Below are 13931 nucleotides of genomic sequence, written 5' to 3' on the forward strand. Positions count from 1 at the left end.
TCGCAGGGCTAGATCTGTGGCGTTCAAGACCAGTGATCCAGAACCCTACCAGAAGTCCAGGTACGACCTACGGAAGGCCATCGTGAGAGCGAAAAGGCAATTCCATGTGAAGTTAGAGACCCAATCGGACGCATGACAGCTGTGGCAAGGGTTTACATGCCATTACTTCCTACAAGGCGAAACCTAACAGCAGAAATGGCTGTGATGCTTCACTCCCTGATGAGCTCAACACCTTTTGTGCACACTGTGAAAGGGAGAATAACACTACACCTGTGCGAATTCCACAGCATCTGGTGACCCTGTGATCTCTGTTTCAGGGCTGATGTCTGAACACCCTTCAAGAGGGTGAACCCTTGCAAGGCATCAGACCCTGACGGTGTACCTGGCTGGGTACTGAAAACCTGTGCCGACCAACTGGCTGGAATATTCAAGGACGTCTTCAACCTCCCACTGCTGTGGTCTGAGATTCCCACCTGCTTCAAAAGAGCATCAGTCATACCAGTGCCCAAGAAGAGCAGGGTGAGCTGCCTCAATGACTCTTGCCCAGTAGCACTCACATCTACTGCCATGAAGTGCTTCAGGAGCTTGGTTATGGCTAGAATTAACTCCTGCCTGAGCAAGGACCTGGACCCGCTGCAGTTGGCCTACCACCACAACAGGTCTACAGCAGATGCAATCTCACTGGCTCTCCAGTCTGCTTTGGAGCACCTAGACAACAGCAAAACATACATCAGGCTGCTGTTTATCAATTACAGCTGAAAATTGTTGGTCTCCCAGCACTGTGAGATGTCCGTAGGGGAATGCTGCCGGCTGGCACATTCCAGGCTGCAGGAGTACGTGCTGAGGGACGCACTGAAGCTGGGCACAGCCAACGCGAGGGCTCGGTGGGGAAGGATAACAGGTTAGGGTTCTTCTGCCACAGGAGAGGGAGGGGCGGGGTCTGGGGAGGAAGCCCCTCAAATGTTGTAAATATGGGATTGGGGTATCACCCCAGGGAGCCACACATGTGGCATCTGCGCTGTTTTTTTTTATATATAAAAAGGTAACATTAAGAACGGAACTGTACACGAATGTAAAGGTTTGAACTGTTATTATTGTATATAGTTTCTTTTATTATGAATAAAGTTTATTTTGTTTAAAAAAAAAATTACAGCTCTGCATTCAACACCATCGTCCCCTCAATACTAATCAACAAGCTTCAAAACCTGGGCCTCTGTACCTCCCTCTGCAACTGGATCCTCGACTTCCTTATCGGGAGACCACAGTCAGTGTGGATCAGTGGCAACATCTCCTCCTCGCTGACAATCAACGCAGGTGCACCTCAAGGATGCGTGCTTAGCCCACTGCTCTATTCTATGCTCATGACTGTGTGGCTAGGCACAGCTCAAACACCATCTATAAATTCACTGATGACACCACTGTTGTTGGCAGAATCTCAGATGGCGACAAGGAGGCGTACAGGAGTGAGATGGATCAGCTGGTTCAGTGGTGTCACAACAACAACCTCGCACTCAACGTCAGCAAGACCAAGGAATTGATTGTGGACTTCAGGGAGGGGAAGTCGGGAGAACACACACCAGTCCTCACTGAGGGATCAGCGGTGGAAAGGGTGAGCAGCTTCAAGTTCTTGGGCGTCAACACCTCAGGATCTATTCTGGGCCCAACACATTGATGCAGTCATGAAGAAGGCATGCCAGCAGCTCTACTTCGTTAAGAGTTTGAGGAGATCTGATATGTCACCAAAATCTCTTACAAATTTGTATAGATGTACGGTGGAGAGCATTCTGACTGGTTGCATCACTGCCTGGTATGGAGGCTCCAATGCACAGGATCACAAGAGGCTGCAGAGGGTTGTAGACTCAGCCAGCTCCATCACAGGCACAACCCTCCCCACCGTCAAGAACATCTTCAAGAGGCGGTGCCTCAAGAAGGCGGCACCCATCACTAAGGACCCTCACCACCCGGGACATGCCCTCTTCTAGTTACTACCATCAGGGAGGAGGTACAGGAGCCTGAAGACCCACACTCAACGATTCAGGAACAGCTTCTTCCCCTCCGCCATCAGATTTCTGAACGGTCCATGAACATACCTCATTATTCCTTTTTTTACACTATTTATTTATTTTTGTAATTTATAGTAATTTTTATGTCTCTGCACTGTACTGCTGCCACAAAACAAGAAATTTCATGTCGTACAAGTGAGTGATAATAAATCTGATTCTGATAAATGTCCAAATATCTCTTAAGCACTGTAATTGTACCCAGCTGTACCACTACCTCGAGCAGCTTGTTCCATACACCCACCCCCCCCGCCCCCGCCTCCCCCCCCACCCCCGCATGGAAAAATTGCCCCTCAGATCCATTTTGAGTCTTTCCCATTTCACCTTAAACTTTCCGATCTCGTGTCCAGGAGGCACAGGGACATGTGATCTGCAAAAGTTGCAAAGAAGCAGTTTGTACAGAAGTAAAACCTGCTGCTGCTGTGAACTTGGGGTTAAAGAAACTTTGTAGCTGGAAGAGTTGAGAAGAGCAAATAGAAGGAAGGAAATCTTGGTGGTTGCAATTCGATGAGAGACTAAAATAACTGCTTAATTCCTCTTTCGAAATTGTACAAAACTGAGACGCATTTTCCAGTATGTGATTTTAATGTAATGTAATTACCATTCATGTTGGTAAATTGTTTTATCATTGTCACGTGTACTGAGGTACAGTAAAAAAAACTTTGTTTTGCATGCCATCATTTCATCACAGTACATCCAGGTAGTAAAAGGGGAAAGGAATAACAGAATGCAGAATAAAGTGTTACAGCTACAGAGAAAGTACATTGCAGGCAGACAATAAGGTTCAAGGTCATAACAAGGTAGATTGTGAGATCAAGAGTCCATCTTGTCATTCAAGGGGACTGTTCGATAGTCTTATAACAGTGGGATAGAAGCTGTCCTTGAGCCTGGTGGTACGAGCTTTCAGGCTTTCGTATCTTCTGCGTGATGGGAGGGGGGAGAAGAGAGAAAGTCCGGGGTGGGTGGGGTCTTTGATTATGCTGGCTGCTTCACCAAGGCAGTGAGAAGTATATACAGAGTCCATGGAAGGGAGGCTGGTTTCTGAAGTGCTGAGATTGTGCATAAAAGTCAGTAATTTGTTGAATCTTGCTCTGCATTAAGGTTAAACCCAGCGGAATACAATGTTCAACCTCAGCATTCTACTCTCAACTAAACCTGGCTGAATCCATTCTAATTATCTGCCATGGCCTCAACTTCCAAACTGTACCTAACTCCACTCTTGTGACACATTTTCCCCTCCTTGTGATGCCCAGATTGGTTACCAGCTCATCCTCCCCCCTCCCCCCACCCCCACCCTCCCCAATCCACCAATCACCTCTGGCCCCTGTATCACCACTCCCCCTCCTCTTTAACCTGACCATCTCCCCTCTCCACTCTCAGTCCTGATGCAGGGTTTCAACCCCACAGATGCTGCTAAACCTGCTAAGTTCCCCCAGCAGGTTGTTTGTGGCTCCAGATTCCAGTATCTGCAGTCTCCTGCGTCGCCGTGTATTCCTGGATGTTTGATCACATGATAAGATTTCTCTATCAGTCACATATACATCGAAACACACAGTGAAATGCATCTTTTGCGTCGAGTGTTCTGGGGGCAGCCCGCAAGTGTTGCCACGCTTCCGGTGCCAACATAGCATGCCCACAACTTCCTAACCCGTACGTCTTTGGAATGTGGGAGGAAACCAGAGCACCCGGAGGAAACCCACACAGACACGGGGAGAACGTACAAACTCCTTGTAGACAGTGGCTGGAATTGAACCCGGGTCACTGGCGCTGTAATAGCGTTACGCTAACCGCTACACTTCATAACAGGTTTTAAGATGCAGAGAAAGAAGGGATGGGGGGGGGAGAGAGCAGGAGAGGTTGAATGATGGAAAAGTGGTGGTGACAAGAGATCAGAGGAGGTGTTGATGGGAATCGGGGAATCATGTAACGCTGAAGAACTCAGCACTCTCCGTTCCTTCCCACTGTATTTAAATATTTGACTTGGCTTCCTCTTTCTGTGCCTGTTGTAAATCAGCGAGTAGCTCTGCACCAGCTCAGTGCTACTTGCTGCAGATTTTGCTTCATTGAGGTTTTGTTTCTCCAGCCACCATTGAGTACAGATTCAACCAGACCTTCCGATCAGAATCTCCCTGACCTGAGGTTGGTAATGAACTTATTCCTCTTATCATCCCCTGAATTTAATTTCCACCTTGTAACAGTGTCTGTGGATCTGCTTCCAAAAAGCACTTCTTGTAGGACTGCATTGGGTCTCATTCTTTACAATCTACCCTCTCTCTCAATCGCTCTGCGGTGGTGACACTAAACAGTTAATAAAAGTGAGCTGGCCTCTCAGGCTCCCGCATCAGGGGGGATCCTCATTGACAACTGAGTCTTTACATTGGCTCTTTGGAGTCTGTCCCTGTCTTCTGCTCTTTTCCCTGTATCCTGGTATTTGTTATCCTTTCAAGTTTCTTTTTGAAAACTGGCAATAAAACTGCACCAGCCTTCTAATGTGTTCAAAATCCTACGTACTTGTTGATTGGTTTTATCCTCTGCCTCTTTAAATCTGTGACCACTGCTTGTCCATTCTTCTATCAATGAAAGGTCAATTCTGTTGGAGGGTCTTCCATGTGAAACATTGCGTTTCTCTCTCCACAGACGCTACCTGACCTGCTGAGTGTTTCCAGCATTTTCTGTTTTTATTTCAGATTTTCAGCATCTACTGATCTGATTCTTATTTTCTGATGATTTTCTAATGATCTCTCTGAGTTTTGGTAAATTGGTTTATTATTGTCACAGTGGGAAAACTTTGTTTTGCATGCCATCCATACAGATCATTTCATCACATCAGTGCATTGAGGTAGCACAAGGGTAAACAATAACAGAATGCAGAATAAAGTGTTACAGTTACAGAAAGTGCAGTACAGGCAGACAATAAGGTGCAAGGTCATAATGAGGCAGATTTAATTTAATTTAAATAGTTAATTTCCATTATAATCTTTGGCGTCATCCTAATGAATCTCTTCCAGTTGCATTGTTGGTTTTAAAAACAGATGCGATTTAAAAGAGGCTTAAGAGTTGTTTTTCAGACGTGCTTCATTGTTAATTGTGACGGCTATGGAAAGGTGTGTGTTGGCTTTTATGCTTTTCTGTTTATTACTTTGTGGTGTGACGTGGAGGTTACGGACACTTACTGGTTGCTGGGCATTTCAGTTGGTGGCTAAAAGTTGTCACACTGGGGCTGGGTCACGGTTGGGTCAGAGCGGGTCGCGATGACGGATTCCCAGCAGGGTAGATGTGACAGAAACAGACCATGTGTCCCCTCAACCATTCAGTGGGATTGTGACAGATCTGATCCTGGGCTCGGTGTACGTGACAAGAGATCTGATCTCCTGCCTCTGAGTCACTGAACCAGGCCTGAGAATTATCTAATCCAGTAACCTAACTGATTGACCACTTTGCTTAACGTCTTGTGGATCATCACCCCTGCTTACACCATCTTATCGTCAGGCTCTCAGCAGCGTTACTTGTTATGGGCTACGGCATCTGTGCAGTTTTGGAACCAAGTGAGAAGCATCCCTGGGTTTTGAGATTCTTATGCTTAATACATCTGCATTGAATCAATTATTATCACACCAATAAAATGTGCTTACTATTAATAGTACAGATTTGCTGTTAAATTATGAATGTGTTCTCATTAAGGTCAGTTTTTTTTAATCATTTCCTGATGTGTTAAGCCTTGGATAAACTGGATAAAGAAAATTGAAGGGAAAATGTTTTTACACGCCAAATTCTCCAGCCTTTTACATCCTGGCTAACCGGAGGGATGTGAGGAAAGATCCTGTTGCTCATTTACCCTGGTATTTATGATGTTTTCATTGTGGTTGATCCCTCCACTAGTTTAGTTATCCATTGATCTACTCAGGTCCTGTGACAGTGAGAATTTGGAGCTTGACGTGGAATTATTGTGGAGCAGGAGGAGGCTTTTTGGCTCATTGAGTCCATGCCAGCTCTCTAGAGAGAGGAATCCAGTCAACCTCATTCCCCTGCTTTATCCCCATACCCTGCAGATTCGCATCCAGATTATTTTTTCAATCATTGATTCTGCTTCCACCAACATTGTAGGCATTGAGTTCCAGGTCCATTATCGCTCTCTGCATAAAGAAAAGAAAATCAAGTTGTTGGAGTATTGTGCACAGCTCTGAGGATGTTATCAGGACTAGAGGGCTTGAGTTATAAGGAGAGACTGGATGGACTGCTACTTTTTCCCCTGGAGTGTAGGAGGGTAAGGAGTGCCCTTATTAGAGGTTTTGCAAATCAGGAGGGGCATGGATAAGGTGAATGGTTGCAGTCTTTTTCCCAGGATAGGGGAATCTCAAACTAGACGCCAAAAGTTTAAGGTGAGAGGAGAAAGATTTAAAAGGGACCTGAGGGGCAACTTTATCACACAAGAGGGCAGCGGTGTATGGAACGAGCTGTCAAAGGAAGCTGTGGAGGCAGGTACAATTTAGACAGGTACATGGATAGGAAAAGTTTAGCTGGATATGGGTCAAATGCAGGCAAATGGGACTAGTTCAGGTAGACAGCTTGGTTGGCATGGAAGAGTTGGGCCGAAGGGCCTGCTTTTGTGCTGTATAACTGTATGCATGTACGTGTGCAAGATCAACCTTGTACAGGTAACATAGAATCCCGTGGAGACCTTTTTGTCAATGATATTTTATTCATATAAATCTGTAGAGATACAGGAAGCTAATCAAAAGCCAGCATCATTTATCAGGCTGGTTTTGTGAACTTCTGCAACTCTTCAAGCCTCTTGACTTGATTCGGTGAAAAGCAGATGTAAAGTAAAATCTGCCAGTGCACAGGACACAGAAGGAGGGTGAGGGTATGAAAGAAGATGGGTCTGAGGAGAGATTTCTGAGATGTCTGATCAGCCTTGGACATTTTGGAGTTGGGAAATGTTAGTTTTCAAATGAACCAGCAAGTTCAGCTTTCAGTATGTGTTTGTGGAGTTCCCGTAACTGGTCTCCTTGGTTCTGCCTGCTGCGGTACAATGGTGTGTCCCAGCAACTGGTCATCTGCCCAGTTGTGGGCTTTCTCTTTACTTAGAATGTGACGCATCAGCATTTTCTGCCTCTTCCTTCAACTCACTGAACTTGGAGCTTGTACCTCGTGCTAATACGACGGGCTAGTAATTTCTCAAGTCTTAGGAAATTCTCTCGTCAGCAGGAAATTGTGCAAGTTCTTGAATTCTCGGCTCACCCTGGGAGACGGTGCTTGCTGTTCTAAGTACGGGCTGGAACTCCCATGCCTCAGCAACTCAATGTGAATCTGTAGTACTGATCTGTACCAATTAACTAATTCTAAGTAAGAGGTAACCAAGATTTAAAATTAACTGAGATATTACTAATCTGTAGCTAATTAACCTACCAGTGGAACTTTTGTGATCTCAGCAACATTGTTTCCGACTTGTGGGAACTTTGGGTTACGGACAGTTCTTGGAACTCTTCAGCTTCCATTTCCCACAACTGTCCCACTGTACTTAGAGGAAGACGATCGGGGACATTTTCTGTGTCTGGTCCCAAGGGTTCCCAGACTAGACAATTTCAACCCGTGAGTTCACAACAGGTGTGAGGGCAGTGAAGCAAATGCCCTGGGTGGCTCCTGAGATGCGCTGAGTGTTGGTTTAGGGTGCTGGTTGTGTAATATAGATATTTGTTCCAAGGGCAAAAAGTGAGGCAATGTCCATTGGCAAACTGACCGCCAGTCCTTTGACCTATTCACTGCTGGGTCTGAAGGTGCGGGGAGTGTGGTTAAGAAGAGACAGAGAACTGGGTGGGACATATCAGCAAGGTGAAGTAGAAACCGGAACAGTGCATGAGTTCCTGGTCATTATCACTCACTGCGTACATAAAGGATATGTTCTGTAACTCTTGCCTAAAATCGTAAATGTGTCCCCTCCCCTGGTGCTCGTACCAGTGGCCGGGATAGTGGCCACAGTGCTCCCACAGTTGTCAGGAAGAACCTAGTCATCAGGTCCAAGGTACCTCTAGACTAGCCCCTATCCTATCCTGTGCTGCAACAGTCACCCGAGCCATCTTCCAGCCTACCTGGAGATCAAAAATGGATTATGTCTGCAGGGGATAATGCGTGCCTCATCCTGATGGCCACCTTTGTGTGGTTACATCAAACTGTGCATGGATCCTGGGCACACAGACATGAGGGTGACTATGTGCTGAGGTTCTGGTGTTGTGACGGATACGTCTAGTCATGGTGCTGTGGAACATTCCTTTCAGCGGGACCTCAGTGCACCATCTGAGCCTTGTACAAATGTCTGGCAGAGTGAAACATTTGTATATCAATCAGGCAGTTTTTGTTTTCTTTTCCAAAGGAGGTTTATTCAGTGATTACAGTATCACATCATTACAATACTGCAGTATTCTACAATTCACACTATTTACAGTTAAATTACAACATGGTCATCACCATCCAGAACACATGCGAGCCCTGGTGGCACCCACCGGTCCCAGAAGGTCCCCAGTGTACCCGTGGATACTGCGTGCTCCTTCTCCAGGGATACATGGGCACGGACGTAACCCCGGAAGAGGGGCAGGCAGTTGGCTCGGGCGGAACCCTCGACCGCCCGCCGCCTGGATCTGTGAATGGCCACCTTGGCCAGGCCCAGGAGTGAACTGACGGGGAGATCGCCCAAGCGACCCCCCCCCCCCCCCCCCCCCCCCCGCACCGGGTGACCAAAGATCAGGAGCGTGGGGCTGAAGTGCAGTCAGTCAGTTAGGCAGTGGTCAGCACGAAGATCCCTGCAGCCCTACGGGAAAGGAAATGGTGAGTTCCTGTGGAATGGTCCCCTGATCTGTCTGGAACACCATTTGGTAAAATGCCTCATCACAACTTTAAAACAAGCACCAATACCTTGGTTGGTGGTAAAAACCTCCTCTAGCAGACCCTCCATGCCCAGCAAGTGTCTTGGTGCCAATGGGGACTGCCCTAGAGGCACCAGTGTTGGGATAAGGTCCTCGTCTGTCTCCTTCTGGAATGCTCTATTGTCAAGATGGTCTGGAAAGTGATACAGTGGTCCTGGTGGAAGTTCACCCAGGGATTCACACTTGGGATCCATCCAGGATCACGTGTGTTCTCATCACATCCTGAAGTCCACACTAAATGCTGTGCATCAGCACATACCTGCTCTTGATCATTCAGACTGAGAGTTTTGTTAAGGTAGGATGGCTCTGTGAACTTGTCACAGATCAACCACGACCTCAGTGGATGATGGGACAAGCCTGAAGGGCTGAATGGCCTCCTTCTGTTTCTCAATATTAGCTATCCCTTCATCAACATTCCATTTAGAGCTGTGCAAGATAGCTGTTGACCGATTAAAGCTCACTTAGTCCTTCAGAAGTCATCAATCCCAGGATGTTTGGTGACCACTATTCCAAGGCTGATGGTCCCCATCAGGAGGGGAATGTTGGGACATCTTACCGCAGGGCTGCTTGTGACATTGGGGCCATCCAACCCTTTGACGTGACATACAGAGTACTGGGTACAGCAAAAACTATAGACCTGATCTTGAGAAAAGATTCCTTGTCAGAATGTTGATCAAGGTAATTTGAACCAACGATGATCAGGAGTTTGGGACCCAGCTTTAATATATAAAAAAATCTCCTTTATTTTGCTGCCCAGGTGCTCAGCTGTTCTTTGATGTGGTCTCATTAGCTGGTAAAGCTGAGATGTTAATGTTAAAGATGTAAAGTAAATGTTGAGTCAAGAGTCCCAGCAAGTGGTTCACCTTGTGGAGCACTCTATCCAAAGGAACACCTTTTGATTAGGCAGTGGCTCACATGAAAGGTCATCAAGGTAACACAGGATAAAGAGACAGCAGATCCGGTGGGACAATTTCCTGAGCAGAATGAGCTATTTGAGAGAATGTCCCATCACCAAAACTTCCAAACAAGCACCAAGACGGTGATGGGAGAGACCTTCGACATCAAGTCGTTAACACAGAATTGGGATATTGGCCACCCTGCCCTCGCAATGACTACATTGAAGTGAGACTGTAGCCCACCTCCATAGACACTGTGTGCTTTTGCCAGGAAGGTTGTGGGTGAGGTGCAGGGGTATTTATTGGGATCGGTGGTTTGGTTCCTTATGGATGTGTAACACAGGACCACTGGGACAATATCAACAGCTGCTGACAAACCACTGATGCAATGAAACATCTTGTCTGGGTCTGCCTGAAACTTAGACCATAAGACACAGGAGCAGAATTAGGCCATTTGGCCCATCGAGTCTGCTCTGCCATTCGATCATGGCTGATTTATTTTTCCCTCTCAATCCCATTCTCCTGCCTTCTCCCCGTTACCTTTGACACCCTTACTAATCAAGAACCTCTCAACCTCCACTTTAAATACACCCAATGACTTGGCCTCCACAGCCGTCTGTGGCAATGAATTCGACAGATTCACCACTATCTGGTAAAGAAATCCCTCCTTATGTCTGTTCTAAAGGGACGTCCTTCTATTTCTCCGGGTGCTCCGGTTTCCTCCCACATTCTAAAGACGTACGGGTTAGGAAGTTGTGGGCATGCTATGTTGGCGCCGGAAGCGTGGCGACACTTGCGGGCTGCCCCCAGAACACTGCACAAAAGATGCATTTCACTGTGTGTTTCAATGTACATGTGACTAATAAAGATATCTTATTTATATAGCACGGTAACAGGCCCTTCCGGCCCAGTGAGCCCACGCCGCCCAATTACACCCATGTTAACCTACTAACCCACACGTCTTTGGAATGTGGGAGGAAACCGGAGCACCCGGAGGAAACCCACGCACACACGGGGAGAACGTACAAGCTCCTTACAGACAGCGGCCAGAATTGAACCCGGGTTGCTGGCGCTGTAATAGCGTTACCCTAACCACTACACTACCGCGCCTGCACCCTGGCTGGCTGTTTGTCATCAGTGTTGGGTGCTGTGGGCGCACCCCCCCCCCCCCCACCTCCCATCTTCAGTGGTTCAAGGCAGTAATTCACCACCATCTTCTCGAGGGCAGTAAATGGTTAATCAAAAAACTGCAGATTCTGGAAACACTTAGCAGGTCGGGCAGCATCTGTAGAGGGAGAAACGGTTAACTAGCGTTCTGCCAAAGGGTCTCGGACCTGAAACGTTAACTGTTCCTTTTTCCACAGACGCTGCCTGACCTGCTGAGTGTTTCCAGCATTTTCTATTTTCGTGGTGTTGTACGCTGGCCCTACCAATGAAGCCACAACCCCATAAAAATCGCAACAAACAATCTGCTGGAGGAACTCAGCGGGTCGAGCAGCATCCGTGGAGGGAGGGGAATTGTCGATGTTTTGGGTCAAGACCTTGTGTCCCCGTGGAAATAAATGCTGGAGCGGGTGATTGAGTGCATAACTCCATGACTTCAAGGCAGGAGCTCTACAAGCTAAGTCGAACTAACTGACTGCACTAAGCTTGATAAATGCAGATTATCAGGACAGTTACAGCAGGGTTTGTCATTACAATCTGACTGATTCAGGACAACTGAGGCTCTCCTAGTTTCAACACTCTGCAGAGTTCATTCCCTTTCTAATAATCTCTTGTTTGCTTCTCATTGGACAGCTGGTATCACTACAACCTCTCTCGCCATGCTGCTGAGGCCCTCCTCCTGTCCAACGGCAAAGATGGAAGCTACCTTCTAAGGAAAAGTCATGATGCCCCGAATCTTTACGCACTGTCGGTAAGGTAAGCAGATCAGACTCGGGACAGAAAATTGCTGAGTTATTAGACACTGTAGGCCACAAAGATAATGCAAAGGTTGCCATGGAATTATTTAAACCAAGATGTATCTGGGAGTGAGTGTTAATTGTGGCCAATTTTACTTCTAGTGAGAGCAAAAACTCTGGGTTCAGTTAAACCTAACTGTGTGACTGTGCATTAACTACGAACAAAGAAAGAGTTTAGCCCCTCAAATGTGTTCTCCAATCCAATTATATGTGGATTGATCTGTGTTGCAATTACATCTGGAGACACGGGAGACTGCAGATACTGGAATCTGGAGCAAAACCAAAATGCTGGAGGAACTCGGTGGGTCAGGCAGCATCTGTGGAGGCAAACGAACTCTCCTCTTCCCTCCACAGATGCTGCCTGACCTGCTGAGTTCCTCCAGAATTTTGTTTTTTGCTTATAATTGCATCTACCTGGCTTGGTTTTCAATGCCCTTGCCTAATGTTTTTTAAGATTATGAATTACATTGAACATTAAAATTTGACCAAACTAGCCTGTTCTCCCCTCTCTCTTATATCCAGCCCAAACAAACACTTGTTCCTTTCTCTCTCAAGCTGTCTCGAATTCTGTTGGGACTTGGTTCAAGAAATAAATTAACATGGCCTCAATGGCCAGTTGAGTTTATTGTCATATACACAAGTACAATGCACTGGTGCAATGAAAAACCTACTTACAGCAGCATCACAGACACATAGCATCAGAGACACAACATTCAGAAGAAAGGTTTAGAGGGATAGGGACCAAACAGGGACAAATAGGTTTAGCTTAGATGGGCATTTTGGTCAGCATGGACTGGTTGGGCTGAAGAACCTGTTTCCATGCTGTATGACTCTGACTCTATGATCTGCCATAGCCATATCATCTCATAATCTGCCCATACCCCAGTGATTTAACAAAAAATTCAAATGTCTGCTAGAGTTTTTGCTGAAACCTCTTTGGTAAAGTCTGAACCACACACTGAGATCTCTGATTCTAGCTGTGCTGATTCCATTACTAATGGATTTGAGACCCTGATCCCTGGAACAAATCCTAGAGGTCAACTGGGTGCTTGTGTATACGAGGGCAAATGAGAGATTGAATCAGACAGTAACTTGGTGATATCTACGCCAGGAGAAATTGTAAAGCCAGCAACCATGGTCTAAAGTGATCCATTGTTTCACGACAACTGACAACTCCCAACCTTCCTTTTACAGAGGCAAAGATTCGGTCAAACACTTCCAGATTGAGTGGAGTAGAGGCTCGATTAAATTTGGATTTAGTGAATTTCATTCTCTATCAGAGTTTGTCAGTCACTTTGCCAACCAGCCATTGATTGGAAGCGAAACAGGTAATCCAGCATCATTCCATATTCTGCCTGCTACACTGCTGTCATATTTTATCAGATTTCATTGGTGACTTTATACACTTTAATTCCTCGCATTTTATAGATGATTCTCCAATCCAATTAGACCAGAGCTGATCTACATCTATCCTGACCTAACATTTCTTTTAAATTATGAACAACATGCAGCACATTTGAAATTTACCCAAACTAGACTCTGCTCTTCTCTCTTTACTCCATCTAACTCTACCAAGATGAGCTTTGATTCCCTTCTCCTTCTAGCACTTGTGTTGGGAGTTTCGTTTCAGACGGTATTAATTCTGAAGAATGCAAATTACTGGTTTGCATGTTCATTGTTGTAAAGTCCCACATCCGTATCTTTCAACGCCAACTTCCAAAGCTGTATTCCGTGCTAACTAGAAGGGCAAGGGAAGCAGGTTCATAGGAAAGCCACCACCCTCAGGCTTCCCTCCAAGTCTCTCAGCTTTTAGACTTGGAACCGTATCGGTGTTCCAGAGATCTTGGAAATCTCTACCGAGGTAAAAAGTAGTAATGAAAGGTTCCCACATCTTTTGAAGTTTTAGAGACTGCAACACTTTTTACTTCCTCAATGTACTTGTGTACGGCACAGTCTGTGTGGATGGCATAAAAGCTTTTCACTGTATCTCAGTACATGTGGTAAACCAGTGGTAACACATGGAGTAAATTATGCCTTTAGTGTTGGGAATTCACCAGCTTAAAGAGACAGCTCACCACTAACTTCTTGAGGCTG

At 46.1% G+C, this 13931-nt stretch overlaps 1 protein-coding gene across 1 annotated transcript in view; it reads left to right on the top strand.

The window, feature by feature from the left end:
- The window catches only part of dapp1 (dual adaptor of phosphotyrosine and 3-phosphoinositides), a 63775-nt gene that overhangs the window by 32200 nt on the left and 17644 nt on the right, over nucleotides 1–13931 (top strand). Inside the window, exons 2-3 of the mRNA XM_052010287.1 lie at nucleotides 11674–11796; nucleotides 13032–13165. Coding sequence (XP_051866247.1) covers nucleotides 11674–11796; nucleotides 13032–13165 — 257 coding nt within the window. The remainder of the gene's footprint in view (nucleotides 1–11673; nucleotides 11797–13031; nucleotides 13166–13931) is intronic.

The sequence above is a fragment of the Pristis pectinata genome, chromosome 2, assembly GCF_009764475.1.
Source record: "Pristis pectinata isolate sPriPec2 chromosome 2, sPriPec2.1.pri, whole genome shotgun sequence".
NCBI classification, from domain to species: Eukaryota; Metazoa; Chordata; class Chondrichthyes; order Rhinopristiformes; family Pristidae; genus Pristis; species Pristis pectinata.